The 19,870-nt window shown below is 41.4% G+C and overlaps 1 protein-coding gene across 1 annotated transcript in view; it reads left to right on the top strand.

The window, feature by feature from the left end:
- ldlrad3 (low density lipoprotein receptor class A domain containing 3) overlaps positions 1-19,870 on the top strand; it is a 98,782-nt gene that overhangs the window by 24,996 nt on the left and 53,916 nt on the right. Inside the window, exon 2 of the mRNA XM_022189961.2 lies at positions 13,590-13,736. Coding sequence (XP_022045653.1) covers positions 13,590-13,736 — 147 coding nt within the window. The remainder of the gene's footprint in view (positions 1-13,589; positions 13,737-19,870) is intronic.

Here is a 19,870-nt window from a genome sequence, read left to right on the forward strand (position 1 = left end):
TAGGAGGAAGCCTTTAGAAGCCTACAAACCAGAACACTGGAACCATGCCTTGGCCTGCTCAGTCACCAGATCTAAATTCAATTGAAAACTTGTGGAAAATCATCAAACGCAAAATGGAGAACCCCAAAAGCAAAACATATTTGTTTGATTTTATGCAATAAGAATGGACTGCTATGACAGCAAAACAATGTAAGAAGCTGGTGGAGAGCATGCCAAGATGCATGGCTGCAGTCATCAGAAACAATGTTTATGCAATTAAAGGGGAACTTCGGTTTTTTTCAACCTGGGGTCTGTTTTCATATGTAATTTCATACATGTGAGTGATGGAGAAATGAATTTTCGACATAGCTCCAGTATTTAGGCAGGCAGGCAGCTTAGCAGCTCAGCTAGCGAAAAGTATGGGGCAACTTGCCCCCCCGCGTCAAAGTCCACCCTAACGTGCTTTTTTCCCCACACTGACCGGCTCGGATAGTCTCAACGAGTGTCCCACAACATACAAGAGATGAGAAGTGAACGAAAACCCCAACATTACCTGGCGATCGCTCTTTGTTGTGGTCTGTATTAAGGCTGGACCCGAATATCCCGAATATCCGGATATTCGTTCACTACGGCACTATCCGGATATTAATTTGGTATCCGAATATTCGCCCCCCCACCCCCGTAGGACGTTACCGGGCAAAGAATATGCCGCGTTACTGTCTTCTCTCCGCCTTCGGCCCACATCGGCACTTATCGGCTCATCTCATCATGTGATCACATAAACATATACACATATGTCTATAACATATACACATATGTCTATGTGATCACTCCCTCCTCCCCCCAGACGAAAACATTCGGAGCTCGTCTCTTCCCTGCGCCTTCGGCCCATTTCGGCTCATCCCACCGTGTTCTTCGGCTCATTTCGGCTCCTCCATTCGTGTTTGTAAACACCACCCAAATGGCCGGGTGGCTGCCGACTCTGATGTCGCGCTTCACTTCGTTGCATAAACACAAGACAAGATGCCGAAGACCTCTGCTGAAGACAAAACGAAGGCAACGAAGGTCGGTTTACACTGGGTTCAATCTGTCATCCGGAAATGTTGGCCAGAACTTTCTAAAAATAAAAAAGGATCCGAATTTTCAGGCCATCTGTGTCACAAGCCGCCGCGGCCGCCACTACCGCACCTCCGCGCTGCGCCCCCCCCCCCCTTTCCCCCTCCGTCGGACGTTACGGGACAGAACAAATATTCGGATATTCGTCTTTAATAGGGCCCGAATATTCGGAAGCCAGAAACCACTATTCGGGCCAGCCCTAGTCTGTATCCAAATCTCAGGATGCTGGAAAGCAAATTTCGATTTCGCAAGCTATCACGCGATTTCGGAACGAGATTTGCTTTCTAGCATCCTTAGATTTGGATACAGACCACAACAAAGAGCGAGCACCAGGTAATGTGGAGGTTTTCGTTCACTTCTCATCTCTAGTATGTTGTGGGACACTCGTTGAGACTATCCGAGCTGGTCAGTGTGGGGAAAAAAAGCACGTTAGGGCGGACTTTGATGCAGGGGGGCAAGTTGCCCCATACTTTTCGCTAGCTGAGCTGCTAGCTGAGCTGCTAAGCTGCCTGCCTGGCTAAATACTGGAGCTATGTCGAAAATTAATTTCTCCATCACTCATATGTATGAAATGACATATGAAAACAGACCCCAGGTTGAAAAAAAACGAAGTTCCCCTTTAAGCACTAACTCCTGTGTGTATCATGTGACTAAAACAGACAGAAAAGAAAACATGGAATCCTAAAAGCTGTTTTTGGCAGTGCAATGCTATAGCTATTGATAGAAGAACTGAAGTGACAGAGGTTATTCTCAAGAAAACCATGGAAAAAGTCTAGATATCAGCTCTTGTATTAAACTCTTATGAGCTATTTTTGTTGTAATCATTATATTTGTTCAAACAAATGTACCTCTAGAGGTACCAAGCATTAAAATGAACAAGAAATTGAAGAAAACAAAGGCAGTCTGATCATTTTTTCCATGACTGTACTTAAAATGAGTAGATGGCATTAATGTAAGAGACATTTACATTACACAAGAAAACTCTGCTTTAGTGTCAAACACAGAAAGGGAAATTATAAAAGTGGTAAATCAGCTCAGTGTATTATTATACCAGTAAGCATCATACCTAGAAAGCACCGATCTATCTGCTTAAGTATATTTAGACAAAGTGATGCTTAAAAACAATGTAGGGATTTAAACAGTAGAGCTGGAGGACGGTGTGTGTTTTAATTATTCATCAGAAGATATAAATAAGTGGCTGAACCTTTGTGTGTAATAGAGGGAACACAAGTCTCTCTGCAACCGTCTGACTGCACCAGCAGTAGAGGTACCAATAGCAATGACTGTAGTGCATATAAATTCCAAACTGAATCACAAAATTGCTTTTTTTAAATTTGTTTATCAGCATTGTTCCACTCTCACTGCAGCAGCACCCCGCTAATGTACATTCACATTGATTATATAACACAAATAACAAAGTTTAGCATTAAAGCCGAATGTGAAAGCTGAGATACAGCCTAGCTAAGAAATAAAACAAGCACTTGAGGGCTACATTACCGTTCTTATTATTTTGAATATTGCACCATAATCATCTCATTTGCCATCAGTTAAGGAGTTTTAGATCTCCTGTGGTGACCTGTATATTAACGTAAAGCTGAATCCTCATCAGTGGAAAAGTGCATTACAGATTAAGTGCGCAATTACCTTAAGCTGTTTGGCCGACCTCGGTAAACAAAGCAATGATCAGATGAGAAGTCTTTATTATTCCCCTGAAAAGCCTGTAACTTTAGATTTGATTAAAAACGACAAACCACGCTGCCTTGGAGCTCCGTCACATTCTCAATAATAATGCTAATCGGGATTATATAACAAACTGTACGCTCACAGCTATCACTCCAAATAGAGATATCTAATGCACCAGAGGCAAAAGATGACTCAGTCTCTTTACTGTTAAGAAGAGCAAGAGAGTCCATTTTCTATGAACTGTGTCTGTACAGTTCTCTCTGCTGTTTTACTGATAAAGATCCATTTTATTTCAACTTGAACCAGTTCAATAATATTATGTAAAACACTCATGATTGCAGGAAGAGATGCTTTTTACCCAGTCTGTTGCTGCTGCAGTGGTTTTGTTGGGTTTTAGATAGCTGCTGTGAAATGTTATTCTGACCCACTCTACCTGTCATGTTTTTTTTAAAAGCACTGTATGAATTATCAGACACTACAGCTGTATGTGCTTTTGTGTTCACCTCGAAATGTGCGCTTTCTGTGACGGGGGAATCTGGTATTTGTTTGAAACCTGTCTGGTTGTTGGATTATTCATGCTATTGACCCCTTTTGCTGAAGAGCTGCAGGTATCAGTGCTGCTGTTTCCCCTGCTGTGTCACTGAAACAGTCACAACTGTGAAAATTGTAAAATCAATATAAAAGTTGAAAACAAATCTGCAAAAGTGTGACATTTCCTTTAAGGACAAAGCTCTGTTTAGCTCTAGGAATCTGTGATGTGGATGTAAGAAGCGTGTATCAGAAGAATCTGGAGCAAGGAAGATGTTCTGACCTCTCATATCCACGTTCCTCGTCTCTGGGAACAACAGAGGCTGCTGGAGGAAGACTGACTCACATCAACTCGAGTATTTATTCCTCTTGTGAGGAAGTCTTATTTTTGGAGTGTGCTACATATTAAAAGCTACAGTACAAGAGGTGGCCTACATATTGAGTAAACCACAAGTATGGAATTTAACAAGTGAGGATATTTGAATGCAGCTTGACGCATACATCAAATACAAACCATATGGGAGTGCAATACTTTGTATGCATTTGTATAAAATCTTAGAGGCCTTATTGAGTTATTAAACACCAATTATACACTCAAAAATGCAGCTTTCAAAGTTGCTTGTGCTCAGTAATTTACTATTACTGATTATTTTGAGGATTTTGCTTGCTGGTGATTATTCTAAATTTGTGCAGTGAATCATAAAATCCCTGCAAGCAGCTGTGGTATGTCCACCTCCTTCATGCAGTGTATTTTTAAAGCTTATACCCATTTCCTCACAAGTGTAAGAACTTTTAATTTGCAGCACTTAATCTAGTTTCATGCTTATATACAGCTAATTCCCATTATCTCATTTTTTTTTTTAAACTTACTCTTTCTTTTGGAGAACTATACATGCAGAGTGTGTGAACACTTTTACCCACTGATCAAAAACCTGTGTGTATTTAATGAAAAATGGCAGGTATCCCTAATATTTGTACATACTATAAAAGTGCTTTCATGGAGATGCGTGTCAGCTTATTATGTGAAGTTACCACATAGCCCATACAAAATACTTCATAAAAATGAAATGAGCACTCTTTTCTGTTGCAGCTAATAGAGTAGCCAATCTACATGCACAAACAGCCCTTTGTTCTTTGCTTAAGTGCATTGATGTCAAGCAAGAATTATTTGCATTGGACAGCTTTCGCACATTTTAAATGCTTAACAAAGTCGGCTTTTGTTCTGCATTTTCTGCTTTTTGCGTATGATAAACGTGTCTACGTGAACATTTTGACCGCTACAATTAAATTAAATTTTAAATTAGCTGGGAGTTTGGCTTTATTACTCATTTAGCTTCATTGTCAATTGCTCGTTTAGCTTTTGTTGCCAACTGTCACTGCAAATAAAGTAACCACAGAGCAGGTTATGAAGCCGGTGACACCTCACCCGAAACAAATGCATTCACAGAACAGATTCACCCTCAGAGACTGCAAATGGCTGAACAGCAGCTGAAAGAGGCCGAAGCCTCAATGTAGCTGGTTTCATATTATTCTGGCTTGCTGTCTTTTTCCATGCATGACTGCCCTTTTTCTCTATCTCAGCCCATTACGGCTTGCTTGCTCTGTTGCGCTGTGCTTATGCTGCCCTGCCTGTGTGTCTGTCTGTCTGTAGCGTGCCTTTAATTGATGCAGACCAGCTTCTTTACACTTGTGCTTATTTATACTGGACGCTTCAGTGAGCCAAAGGAAAAGGATGGAGAATCTTTTTCCTCTCTCTGGGAAGTCTTCTCTCTCTGCAGCATACAGGCGCACTCAATGAAAGAGACAGCCAAATCACCTCCACCCCCCGCTGTGCCTAGAAGCCTGCAGTTTGTACAGCCAGACCATTAAGATTCCTGTGTAATTGAAATATAAGTTTCTATCCTTGAAACTGAAAAAGCTCGTTTTTATGCGGTGCTAGGCTGTATTGATTCACTCCTCCCTTATCCTCCCAACATAAGAAGACCTTGCCGTCCATGTTTGTATTGACATTATCGGGCTGTAAACTAACTTGGCATGCTCTTTTCTGGCTTCAAACAGAATTTTCACATAATGCACTTGAGATAGTTTTTTACCCAGCGTGGTGTATTACTGCGGATAAAAGCTTACATTCAGGGATGGTTGATGAGAAGGTGGGATTATTTCTAAGGACACAACTTTATTTTCTCAACAACTCCCCTCTGTAAACATTTTATTTTGATGCTTCTCTCACAGCCTCGGTATTACTTTCAGTTCTACTCTGACTTAGCGAGTACACCGAGTAAGCCCAATCAATTCTCTGGTGCGGTTTCAATTTGAGGCTCAACCTTTTACCCATGACTGATCAATGTGGGTCAGATATCTGAGCCTGCTGAGGAAGATGGGGTTAAAGCAGTAAGAGCCCAGCCAATAGTCATCTCAGTTATAGATTTATATCAGTGACCTTTCATGTGCCGAGCACTGGGAATAGAACTTGCTTAGGGCGGCTATTACTTGGAATCCAAGGGTAGAAAATGATGTTACTGTCCACCTCTCTGTTTCTCTTTTATTACACCCCAACCTTTTTCTTCCATAATTGTTCCATGTCACTCTTGCCCAGTTGGATCTTGATCTTCCCCTTCATTCTTATTTTCCTTTAGTCCACTTCTCCTTGGTGAGATGACGCTGTTTGCATGCTACAGCCGGCATTAAGCTGGTTACTTCCATACTGCCTCTTTTCATATGTCTCCCTCCACTACACATCACTTTCCTTAAACTCCCTCTTGGGCATAGCAGCAGCGTTCAGTGTGTTGCTTCTTATTGCAAAGGTCTAAAAACACCCAACAGGGTCTTACAGGGGAAAGAAGACTATCTATATGCTTTAAGGTTTAATAACTTTTCAATGGCTACTGTCAAGAGTGATATAGATTTTATTACCAAATGAGCTGTCCAATGTTGGGGCAGCATACTGACATTTGCTACGGAAATATTCATAAGACCTGGAAGACACTGGCAGATGTGGGTGGCTGGACCTGTCTTTGCATATTCAGAGAATTGCTTGGGGTGCACTGAAGTCTCCAGGCTGCCATTTCCAGAGTCATTATGTATGAAGGGTACCCACGGAAAATCTTGGAAAAGAAGTTGGAAGCTCGCCATGTATGCATTGACCTGATTTTTTCCTTGTTCAAATGGGCAACCGTGGTCAAAGATGTTGAATAATTGACAACCCTTTTAAGGGGAGAGTGGTTACATGTTTCCCACATCTTTCCAATTCCTTCCCACAGGATTTAAATTTCATATATATATATATTTTTGCATGTGGAATTACTTTGATTTGTTCTTTTCTTGTGACATTTCTCAAGGTCAGACTTAACTCAGAAATATCTGTTTCCCTTAAAGGTGCTGTATGTTCTTTTATTTTTAAAAAAATACTTACTTTTTTTCGCCTAGGAGCACTGTGTGTGTCCCTGGTGCCTGACAAAGTGCATTTCATCCCTTATTAAACTTTTATAAACTCCACAGGCAAAACTTACATTGTTTACATCCATGTTTGCTGCCCTGGAGTCTTCTTTCTCCTTGTCATTGCAGGTGTATTTCTCTGTTTATTTGGACATTAATGCAAGCAATTATCAAGCAGCAGAATTTGTGAGGTTGCTAGCAGGGATGTATTTTGCATCTTCATCAACAAAATAATGGTAAAAAAAAGTAGACCACTACGACTGCTAGAGGTCGAAAACTCCAGGAGGTACCACAGGATGATGTATGTGCAGAGTTTTACGCTAGAACAAACTCTGCTGAGGGGGTTTCTCCTTTTTCACCTTAACTTTTAGCTTCAAATGTGTACACTATCGGTCAAAACCTGTAGAGCACCCACATTTTTCCTTTTTTTTCAGCAGTCGCAGTCCAGAGAAGAACCTGAAATGTTGCAAAGGTATACAGAAAACTGTCAAAACAATCTTGTAAACATCATAGACTGCACCCCTTTTGAAGAAATTAAAGGTTAATGCAAATGATTCCTATAGGTGCCCCAACCTTTGATTAATTACAAACCCGCAGTTAGGATGCAAGCTGTGTTACTGCTCTCTCTGAAGAACTACTAGGGCAATACTGTACTACAGAACCTTGTATGTTGCTTTTGTAATGGTTTAAACAATAACAAAGACTAGTTGGTCATAGGTTCATCTTAGGGCAGGACAGTGGCCAAAAACATTCAGAAAGGAAGTAGACGGAAGGATTTGAATGATGGAAAACTGCACCATGAAGGTGGTTTGGTTTGGAAAGAACTGGACAGAAGACTCGAGGCAAAGCAGCTTACAAAAGCTTTCTGAAGAACTTCTGCAACAGCATTGAGATGAACTTCCCCATCAATGTTTCATTTCCCATGTAGGAAGAATGACTGTAACTTACTGCTGATCAAATTAAAAAAATTCAATGGTTCCTTTAAGGAAAATATGGCATAATTGTTTTTGTTTTAGAGCTAGGTAAGTGCTAAGACATTGCACTGTGTAAAGTTAAGTAACTAAAAAATGGATGCGTTCTAAAACTTTTAACTAATAGTGTATGTATGAGTGTGATTTTTTAGCATCACATCGTGTGTAGCTTATGCAAGAGAGAACTCTTTCTTTAGCATATTCCCCAAGAATGAAGTAAACAACATTGTTTTCTGTGGTTTAACTTTTGAAACAAACATATTTCCACATTTATAGGTGTGGATTTCTAAAGAGAGAACAGAAGTATATGTAATTTAAAGAATCTCAAACAAGGTAATTGTTAATTGTTAATTTCACACAGACGTCAGAGTTGCTCATTTTGCATGTCACTTCTGACTCAACACGAAACAATGAAAGATTACATTAGGGATGGCCTTGCCTTTAGAAATTTCTGCAACAATATTCCCAATCTAATATCAGTATTATTCAGAACCGCTGGGAAATTAAGCTTGTGTTTATGCTGGGAGTTAATTTTTTATTTCAAATTATAATTGAGGTAAGAGAGGTGCACTCTATAAAGAACACCCGCCACAGCAGCTGAGCTGAAAGAAGAGGAAGGAGGAATGAATCTCACCTGAAGTGAACCGCTGAAACTTCATGGAAGTAGTGCAAACTTAAAATCCATCCGTCCATTATCTACACACTGCTTAATCCTCATTAGGGTCACGGGGGGCTGGAGTCTATCCCAGCTGACTTAAGTGTGTTTTATGCTTGATGCTTTCGCAATGTCCATGTGGCTCCATGCGGACAAACTGTCATTTTAGCAGCCACACCCCATCACATGGCCCTTCTCAAGCGGAAAATTTCCGCGTCATGCACTTCCAAATTTGTCTAACAACGCAGACGGAGACAAATGGAAAACTGGCAGAAGAACAGGAGCTCCAAGCAGCAAAAGTTTAGAAATACAGGCATTTATACAATTCATCGCATAGAGATTACCGTGATTAACGGGTTATGAACAGTTCATTGCGTGAAATTAAAACTAACTGCTGAAATGCAACTATTCGGTAAAATGCCATGTTGTAAGTCAGATAAACGATGGGAAACTTCTTCTACTCCAATTTAGTACTGTGATAGATGTGTGTCTTTGCGATACACTGCCCCCTGAAGTTTGGGAGCTGAAGCTGCGTGGAGTATAAAGCCACACACGGTCTCTCGAGTGGATTTCCAAGTGTCTCATTTCCACATGTCTTGTTCTTGCGGAAAACATACACCCAGCCTTAAGGTGAAGGCAGAGGACGCCCTGGACAGATCAACAATCTATTGCAGGGCTACATATGCAGACAAACAATCAAACTCGCATTCACATCCACAGACAATTTAGAGATACCGATTAACCTCAGCATGTTTTTGGACTGTGGGAAGAAGCCAGAGTACCCGGAGAAAACCCACACATGCACAGGAGAACATGTAAACTCCATGCAGAAAGATCCCGGGAAGGTGGGGGCGTGAACCGGGGATCTTCTTGCTGCAAGGTGAAATTTCTAACCATCAAGCCACTATGCAGCCCCAAACTTAAAATGTAAATGCTAATTAAAAAGTATTCAGTGATGTCTCCACATGCTGTGATTTAACATTGTAAATGAGGCCTTGGTGGACACAGGCGTGGTGCAAGGTGGGAAAGGATGGGAGGCAGACTATGGATGTGCAGAGGCAAGCATGGTATAGTCAATATTTACTCTGAGTAATTGGTCTACGCTTCCCTCAGCAAGATACACAGACGTCCAGCGTCATCCCTTATCTCCTTCTGTTCCCCCTCACACACCCGCTGTGTGACCATCGTTGTTCGCTGCAGTGTTGTGCGAATGTGCACAATGCCCTGAGCCATGCACAACATAATAGTTAAAAACATACGGAATGAAGGATTGAGGCACAGCGAATGTTCACGCTGCTATCCATTAAAATTCTGCCGGTCACCTTGGGAGTGTTGCAGTGTCCACACTCGAGAATTATTATTGTGTTTCTCTCGCAGCGACATCTGTAATGAGCTGTGTAGCTGCACTTACTGTGCTAATGAGGTGGACTAGTTCGTTACCTCGGTGGTAAACCGCTGTAAGTAGCCGAGCTTATTACTGCATTGATGGAATGACAAGGACGTCAGGAGAAGATGTGTTGAGCTTGCCAAAAGATTGACTCACAACCTGGATATAAGACGCGCTGCCTGGAAAAGGGTTTCCTATTGGCAGCGTTTGAGACTCATGGGACGAGATGAGCTGTCCATCAACCTTCATCCTTCATCACTCTTTTTGGCCATCTTTCAAACACACACAGACACACGCGGCAACAACACACAGTCTTTTCTCTTTGCTTTCATGCTCTCAAAGAAACTTTCCAATTAACCCGGTGGCTCTCTCAGCCAAACCTTTGAAGTCATTTTACATGGTTCCCTCCTACACTTGTTCAGCGCGGATCTGAATGGACTTCTCTGTCGCGTTTTGTTGTCTTGTGTTGTCTGCATTGAGTGGCTCTAATCACACTTATTGTGCAAATTGGTGGGTGTGAGAAAGCTCACAAAAGCTACTGAGAGATCTAAAGTACTCTATAGCATAAGAAGTATTGCTGCATTATAAAGAACTCAGATAAACAACGAGTGCAGCTTAGGATTTGCAATATTTACCTTCTGAATGTGCCGTGAACTTCATCCTTATCAGTCAAAGCATAGCAGGAAGCCATATCTAAAGTACAGTAAGTCAACAAATGACTTCATTTTGTGATAAGATGATTATTCACTCAACATTTTAATGAGTTGTACTTGTTCACTCTTTCTTTCCATGACTTATATTTAATATATTCTGGATTTGTTGAATACCCCGAGCTGGAATTTCTCCATTTGTGGTTTTTGAAAAATACCGCTCTCTTTGTTTACCTCTTCAAATGTGTCTGTGTACCGCTCTCCATCAGTTTTCTCTCCAAAATGCACATGTTTGCGTGACTCCCTTTGTCAGAAAGAGCTGGACAGATGAGCAATCGAGGCCAAGAGCCCCAAGAGACTGTGTGAAGACAGCTGTGTTTTATCAAACAGATAACAAAAAAATGACATTTGGCAGTTTTCTGACATACTTCCATGGTTGTTTAATATGGGTGGGGATATTTGGCAATTTTGTGACTTGATTAGATTCAGATTGTTGGCATTTGGTTTGATTTAGTATTGATTCCTAATTCAAAAAGTCATTTAATTCCATATAAAGAAAAAGGGTACTACACTAGACAGTCATATCATGGAACCACTGACAGATGAATTAAATAGCAGTGATTATTCATAATTACTAAATATTTGTTAACTATTTAAATCATTTAATGAAGTGAAAGTATTAATGCCACACTGCATTGCTGAAAATGTTGCTTTAAATGGAAGTAAAATAAGGAAAATATTCTATGGTATTTCTGTGTTCTGTGATTAGAAGTAAACACGGGAAATGGCTCCTGTGACTTTTACGCTATAATAAATTATATGATATCATTAGATTATTAACATTCATGCATTGATGCAATTAAAGAAAGGATTTTACTGCTTTGCCCCCTCAAAAAAATCACAGTACTGACTAAATCTGAATTGTTATAACATGCCATAAGAGATGCTCAACCCTATGCGTACGACGGTAGTCGCAGATGGTAGTATCTTCAAGAGGATAATGCGCCCTGCCACACTGCAAAAAACTGATTCAGGAATGGTTTTGGGAACATGACAAAAAGTTCAAGGTCTCGCTTTGATCTCCAAATCCAAACATTCCAAAAATTCCATTCCATGGATTGCCCGCTTCACAGTTCATAAGACTTGAAGAATTTGCTGCTGTCGTCTTCATGCTGGATTCCACAGAAAACCTTCAGCGGTCGCGTAGAGTCCAGGCCTCGGCAGGTCAGAGCTTTTTGGCAGCGTGAAAGTGGACCTTCACTGTATCAGGCAGGTTGTTTTAATGCTGTGAGTGATCGGTGTATATTTTGGCTCTTCTTCCTCTTCATACATGCCAAACCACTGATTGTCCTTTGCTCAGTGAGCTGCAAATGAAACATAGCTGATTGTTAAGCCAAATGGTTTGGATGATTTGATTGCTGGACTAATAGAAAAAAACAGGAAAAAGGTATGTGAGAGGAGATAGCTTTTATTTTTATGTAAGTGGTTTATGAAGACAAGATCTCCTTGAAGATGAGCTACAGTCAAACTCTTATATGTGTGTGCAGTTTCATAGATTCATGTGTGGATCTTTTTTTTTTTTACCTACATCTACTGTTTGTGTATGCAAAAGATTCAAAACTGTCCACATGAAATTTTCTGTCCAGCATCATTTGGAATTAGTTTATTTCTTTATAGAGAAATATCATGAGAATCACTCAAAAAAAATCTACAGTTTCTTTTACTTTTGTCAAGATAATGGCAAAATAATAATATTAATTTCCATTACAGTTGAATGAATGGAATGAATACTGAGAGAAATCCTAACATGAATGCTTTCCTGTGCTCATAAACTACAAGAGCTTGCTGTCTTTGTCCTTCAGCATTTTGTTTCTACATTGCAAGAGACAAAAGGGGGGTTTGCATCATCCCCACAGAGGATCAGAGGGGTCGTGCTGTCCCATTTAGGAGAGGATCTGTCTATGGTTTCCAGTACCTGCTGTGGTAAAAGGCCAGTAAGAGAAGGATGATGTAAGAACAGATTGGTGTGTCAGTTTCTCAGCTGGGAGCTGCCTACATCTGCTAAGTGAATATCAACTAACCGTGGCGAAGAGATGTGAGCTCTGGTTATGAATTCGTAAAAGCTGAAAAGTCAAAGATTTCAATGTGTGTCTAAGTACAACAGATCAAGTGATTTTAAGAACTGCCTCATTGAGACAGTGTCTCTGTAACGACTAATTTCAGGAAACAAACCCTGCTCCCTGTGCCAAAGTGAATTCATTTATCAGATTTATTTTTGAAAGATTGAAAGAACAGAAGCACCATCTACTCTTTGAACATCATGCAGTGGGATATTTAATCTCTGTGCAGCATCTCGAGGAAATATGAAAATTTCTGGAGGCACTGATGTGTGTTGTGACTCTTCTATATTTAAATTTTTTATCTTTTTCACATCATTGTTCTTCACAATTGGAGTCAAAGCAGTGAGGATCAGTTGTGTCGTTTAAGGTGTAAAGGTCTGAGCATCAAAGCTTTACCCTTTTTTTTGCAGCAGGTGCAGCTTCTGCATTCTCTCGCTCTCAAGTGTAATGAAGTTACCTTCCAGCTGAACCCAGTTTCCCGCAGCAGCATGAAAGTCGGTCCGTCCAGGGCTCCTCATTACTGCAATGTAGTTTTGTTTACGAGCTAAGCTGCTCACCACAAAGTGTCAAACCTCAGCCAAAAGGCCATGCTTCACATTCCAGCCCATTATACTGCAGCTGCACTGCGTCAACTAGAAATGCCCTAAACTAGTTCAGGGCACATGTTCTGTGCTGAATATGTTTATTTGCAGTATGTGTGTGTGTGTGTGTGTGTGAGTGCATCTCTGTAAGGTGTAAATATGTGCTTTGTTTGTGTATGAGTGTTCTGTATCCTTATCTTCTCTACTGTGATATTGCCCAGCGCTAACAGTGACGCTTTCGCCCACGATACTGTTAACGCCGAATGACCTCCTCCGCTTTGGTATTCATGAGATTGTCCTCTGTTTATTTGCCCATAGATTGATATGACTTTTTTAAATAGAGCTACTGCCTTTAATTTTTATTTTTTTTGTCTAGCTTTAGAGAATGCAGATATTAATAGTCCTCCGTTTGACTGTGGTGATGAATCTCCCTCTGCCTGTCAGATTGTGATAGTTTGTCTTCTCTCTTGTTGTCCTCAATCAGAGAGCCAGCTGCTTCCAGGGAATAACTTCACCACCGAGTGCAACATCCCTGGAAACTTCATGTGCGGAGATGGGAAGTGTGTCCCAGGCGGGTGGCAGTGTAACGGATTACCCGACTGCTTCGACAAGAGCGACGAGAAAGGCTGTCGTAAGTTCCCGTTTAGACTCCATTATCAAATCCCTTTTTTAGCCACTAACTCTGTTTTAAAGCAAAGCACCCAGATTGCCTATTTGGAGTCACGTCATGTCTTCTAAACTCCTGAACTCTTCTTGCTATCCACTATTGCCGCCGTAGTTCTTCTGCCTTCTCTATTCATAGAGCCATAAGGGCCATTTAAACCTAATTTTCTGCCAACTTAAATGAACTTCCCCCCTCAATCCTCAAGTCGTTCTCTCCAGCAGCGTGCACCCGGCCTCCTCCTGCTCCAGACCCACGGCCCCGGTTTAGCACCAGGGCAAAACTTAATACCATCAAAGCAAAGGCCGATTACTTCTGTGTGCAGGAATAGTGGCGCATACATAATTCTACTGTAAGGCTACAGTAATAGCTCAGTTTTGATCCTCACATTTAGTTGGCTTTGATCTTTCTGGTCTGCTGCTCCTCCTTTTTCTCCCTCCCGTCTCAGCCGGAGCTTTACACAAAGATGGGATTGCTGATGAAGATTGACTTTGAGGCTCTGCCACGCTAAATGGACCCCCCCTCATCTCCCGATATATTCATCTCTCTAAACGTCTCACGCTCCATGCTTTTTTTTTTTTCCGCTCCTCCCTGCGCTCTTCCAGTTTATCTCCATCTGATGATTTTTTTTGGCTTTTGGCTTTTAATTTGTTTCATAGAGGCTTGTTTTCAACTAGAAAAGTAGAAACTTCAGATTCTTTATTTCATTCTGACCCGACTCGTTCCAATTCACATATGGTTTGTCCTTCGTGCCGTCGCCTCTCTTCATTTTCTTCTTTTCCTGTCCTCGAGCAGTCACTTCTCTCACTGTTCTCTCTTGATGGCAGCTCGGGGAGCCAACAGACGAAGTTGTGTCCCGTGGCATATACACAGACACACACAGCTCATACCGTGAAACTTCTGAGTCATCAGTCATCTCAGTTTGTAAAGTCTCGGTACTTTAACTCGTATATATGTAGGAATTTAAATTAACTTTCTTGCATTAGGCTTGCCTTTTCCTTAATGATATATTTGCCGCTGACATCGCTGTGACTTAAAGACACTCTGTTGCATTAATGAACTGCCTACATGTTCAGGTTTGCGCCCCAGACTCTCATCACTCATGACCTTAAACTGTCAGCAGCTGTCAGACCTGGAAGAACAGCATCCACATGCATTTGGAGTGTTTGAACCATTTTAAGACACATTCGGTGTTTTATCTAATCATGCAGTTCACGTTAGGGTCACGGAGCACAAATTAGATTTTACTTAAACCTGCAAACAGGCGAGACTGTTTTTTGCCCGTCGCTGACACTGTGTACTGTATACTGCTAAAGATAAAAGCAACTTATCAAAAGGCATGACACTCAGCCTGCCTTAGTTGTCAGAGGACTATTTGTGTTTGTTGTAGACAGCTACATTATCTGCTCTGGCGTAAGTGGGCCTTATTATCCTCAAATAGATGGCTAGTTGTCAGTCGATATCTTCGGCGACAGCTTCACAAAAATCCCCAGATAAACCTCTCCCGCTCCATTAGGGGCTCCGCAGAGACAGACAGAGAGACGGACAGACAGATGGAGAATCAAGGGAGTAAGGGAAGGAGAAGGGGGCAGAAAGGAAGCCTCATTATGGTGGCTTCAGCAGGAGTTTAGTCCGCATGTGTGTGTGTGTGTTATCTGAGGAAACTGGAAACTTTGCAGCACTGGATTTCTCAGCAAGTAGAATCATAATTAGTCACCACCCTCTAAGAAAACACACACACACACACACACACACACACACACACACACACACACACACACACACACACACACACACACACACACACTCAACACAGTTATGTATATATCTAACACAGGGGGATGGTAAGATTTGCTATCATGAAAGACAGTTTGTTGACTTAGCTTACTCTCCTTTCAGTGAGCTCCACGAGTAGTGGGTTTGAACGCAGACTCCTCAGCTTTAGTTTGTGGTGATATATTCCTGTCAGACCTACCTTTACATAACCAGAAATCACAGAGAGTATCTGACGCTGTCTTTTGCAATCAGAGTCATTACCGTGGAGGCAGAGCAGTGTTGACCGCTGCAGGATATTCAATTTCCTCCCATTTGTAATCTGAGCGGATGGCTTCTGTCAGGATGTTTGCAGGATCCATGTGCTTTAATTCTTCATCCGTGTGAATTCTGCATTGTTTTTGATCACTTTTAAACCATGCAGTAGCATCTTTTTGGCAGCAAACCTGCACTTTTTTTCATTCTGCCTGTTAGGACAGTTTGTGCTTTGCATGCATGCATATATACACAGTGACTGTGTAGCTATAATATGCATGTGTGAACATATAAAATCCTCTGGTACATTTTTCAGTCCAGACCGGTGCCTATTTTTACCGCTTGCATTTACACCAGAAGACAGCTGTAGTTAAAGAGTAGATCCCCTGTAAGCCCGTGCTGTTCAGCTAGCAGATTGTGCTGATGTGGATGTCTCAGATCCGAGGAATGCTTATCCGATGCCTGAGGTAAAGGTCATATGTGGTGACATCTCCCTGGTGCCTCATTAATGAGAATTTTGTTTTTGAAAACCACGTCGCTAAAGGGGGGAAACACGAAGCAGAACAAATCAGTTTTGACTCCTACAAATAGCTTGGTTTAACATGTAAACAGCAATTTAATTCTGAATCCACATGAAATCTGTGAGACTTGGACACTTGTTATGCGGCACCTTCATGCTGACTCACTTGCACAACACAGGAGAGCATCGGTCCAGTCAGTTTAAAAGTGTTTTGCAAGATAGATCCACCCACACTTGAACTCAGGATGACACTTTCTGTTAGATTTTCTTTTCTTTTACCAGCAGTTGCTTTGCCACAAAAATAAACCTTTCTCTGTCTTTTTTTTGTTTATCTGACTGTTTCATTTCAGTAAGTGAAGAAGTTTGAACGAGAATCATGCAAACCTAGTAGTCGGCATTTGCTCTCCTTAATCCTTTATTTATAGTAGATGCGTCCCAGTCTGCTACACCTGACAGGCCGAGGGAATTGTCTCTTAAATGGTCAAGAATGCTTATTTACCGGGAAAAGGCAGGCTTCTATCTTCCTCCCTAACCCTGCTGCTCTTGTTTGTTTGTTCCTCTAGTCCCCTCTAGCACAAGGGTCAACTCGAGTCATGTAAATACTTTTTTGCTGGCTTTTAAAGAACAGTCTGGGCTGAGGGAAGAGAAGCAATATCTGCAGCCTGAGTCTTATTGCATTAAAGATGCAGCTTATTGTATTACAGTCCTGCTGCATGAGGCCAGGACCCCCTACAGACAGTTTTTTTTATTATCAAATTCCATTTCTTATAGAGTGTACCCTCCACTTTGCTTCACATAAATTTAACTGCATTGAGATGAAAACATGTCTGTAGTTTTTGAAAGTGTCTGGAGGCTCTGCTTTTTGTGGGTCGTGCTTGTATGTGTATGTTTTGGCAGGTTCAAGGGGTCTTCAAGTAAAGATTCAAAGACAGGCTGCTGAATAATTCCTCACACAAAGAGGTCAAAAGTACCATCCTTCTCTCTGGTGTCCGTAACCCAGCCTGAGAGAGTGTTAGATGAAATGGATGCTGACAGAGGAGAGAAGGAGGAGAGCTGACTGAGCTCACTGGGCCTCAGAGCCAGGATTAGCCTCTTTGCCCTTGTCTGGGCAGGGCATGAGCAGGCAAGAGAGGAGAGATATGTAGCAGGGCCGAAAGGGTGAGTGGACATGATGTACGAAGCAAGAAGTGGGGAGATGGGGGGGGACAGCAATGAGATGAAGAGGAAGAGAAAAGACAGAGAAGCATATTTCAAATCAAGGATTGTTCTGCAGGCCGGAGGCATTTCTCTGGAGGAATCCATGGAGTCAGAACTCTATACTCACAAACTTTTGTGCAACTTCAACTTTTACTGCACTTTGAACCGCAGGGACCATGAGTAAACTTATTTTCTCTCACAGAACAAAGATCAGAACCTAAGAACCCTATAAAAGGGCTGCTCATCTCATAATTTTCTGCTCAAACCCACCTTTTTGCATGGCACCATCCCTATATTAAAGGCTCCTGTAATTGTTACTAGTGGCCACAGAGGCGCTGTAGAGCAAATATTACATAGCCTTACTTCTTACCAGTCAGACATGGTAATGTTGTGGTGGGAAGTCTCTCAGAAGTTATTTTGTTGGTTGTTGCTAGAGGTACGGACCCGTACCTAGCCTGTGGACTACGGATACGGCACTTGCCATTTGCCAATCAGATACGCGAGATCTGGTCACGTGACTCCCGGTAGACGCTAGCAGTACGGACCCGTAGCATCGGTACTAGAGGTACGGACCCTAAACCTGACCCTAACACTAACCCTAACCTTAACCTTAGCTTACCTTTCAACAGTTTGCAGTCGTTAGCAGCTTCTTCACTCGCGAGACTCGCGTACGGGTCCGTATCTGTCTGGCAAATGGAAAGTGCCGTATCCGTAGCCCACAGGCTACGGGTACGGGTCCGTATCTGTAGACACTACCTATTTTGTTTGATGGACCCTCTGTTTTAGAGCGCAGAAAACAACAAAGCTAACAACTGCCATCATATTTAACAAAGAGTATGGTATCTATCCAATAATCTATTATTACCTGATGTTAAAACTGTATGGAGAGTTTTTATTTATCTGTTGTGCGATCAAGCAAAACAGTTTTATACCATATAATGTTGCTTTACCATTCAACTGATTTGAACATTATGTGAAATGCGCTGGACAACCCAATAACGGCTGTTTCTTCAGGCCTTTAACCGATTCAGTCACGGGGGGGGGGGCACGAAACACAGCCAGGTTTGCTGGTGTTTTGTAATTTCATTCAGAAGTCCCCTAATACTTCGTAACAGTAAAGGACATAACCATTTGTAGTTTTCATTACCTGTCCTACTCTTTATTGATCCAGTCAGCTCCTCATAACAGTTAACAGTGAAGTTCATTGGATTACCTAAATATTATCGCATTAGCACTCTCTGCAGTCATAACTCAAAATCCTGGAGCAACATCAATGGTGCCGTTTGTTTATTTCAAGTGTGCTGACCTTCACAAAATGCTCGTGAGATATTATTGGGTTCAAAAGGAGCTTCTAAATGCTACAACAAAGTTCTCCTGAAAATCGCTAGAAAGACTCCTGAGACAGATTGGTGCAAGATTTTCGATATCGCTGCGTACACACTGCCAATTCTTCACCAAAATCACAGTGGATAGCAAAAAGGGTTGCTAAGATTAGGAGAGTGTGTGTTTATGTGATAAGAAAAGTGACCAATGCATTGATTCTTAACTCGGAAAGGCACAAACTGTTGAAGATATTTATTTTTTCTTGTTTTATGTCCTGCTGTGTTCTGCTCCGCTTTGTTTGGCGTCGGTATTCTTTGCTCTGAAAGTGTTTTTTTTTCTCTTTATGTGGCTCTGTGTGGGTGTGCAATTTAGGAGGACTCAGTGGAAGGAAAGCAGGTAGGATTAGGAGTCTGTGGTACTTTCACTGCTCTAGGTTTGTTGTTTATCCTCAGCTTAAAGAAAAATCTTCCAAAAGAGCAGAAAATAAGAAATTGGGAGTAAAATAGATGAAATATGGAGCCTTAATGTTAGAAAAAAGTAGAAAGAGGTTCAGTGGGACTGGTGAATTCTATGAGCTTAATGGTTGACTGATCAATATCCCGGTGTAATTAATACCAAAGAACAGGAAATTAAATATTCATTAGAGTCTTGCGTACAGTCTGTCAATCTGCTTCTGTGTCTTGCTCCATTTCTAAGGTCTTTTCTCTCCTTTAGATTGAATGCCATCCTTGCTCCATTGATATTTGCAAATTAGGCAAAACGATTGCTTGGAAATCTTCAAAGGATAAGAAATTGCCGCCTTGTCATTTAGAATACAATGCTTGTCTCCTGCCATTCAAACGATGCTATTGTTAGCATTATGTTGCTTCTATGATGAATATTGCAGCAGTGTTATTATCTGACAGATCACGCGGCGCTTTTGCACTATATACCCTGACATTCTTCCCTTTTTATCAGAAATCATTGAATATTACCGATATTTGCACATGCGCTCCCTCTATACCACATTTGCTGCCTCATGTAGCACAGAGCTTTG

The sequence above is a fragment of the Acanthochromis polyacanthus genome, chromosome 8 (genome assembly GCF_021347895.1).
Source record: "Acanthochromis polyacanthus isolate Apoly-LR-REF ecotype Palm Island chromosome 8, KAUST_Apoly_ChrSc, whole genome shotgun sequence".
NCBI classification, from domain to species: Eukaryota; Metazoa; Chordata; class Actinopteri; family Pomacentridae; genus Acanthochromis; species Acanthochromis polyacanthus.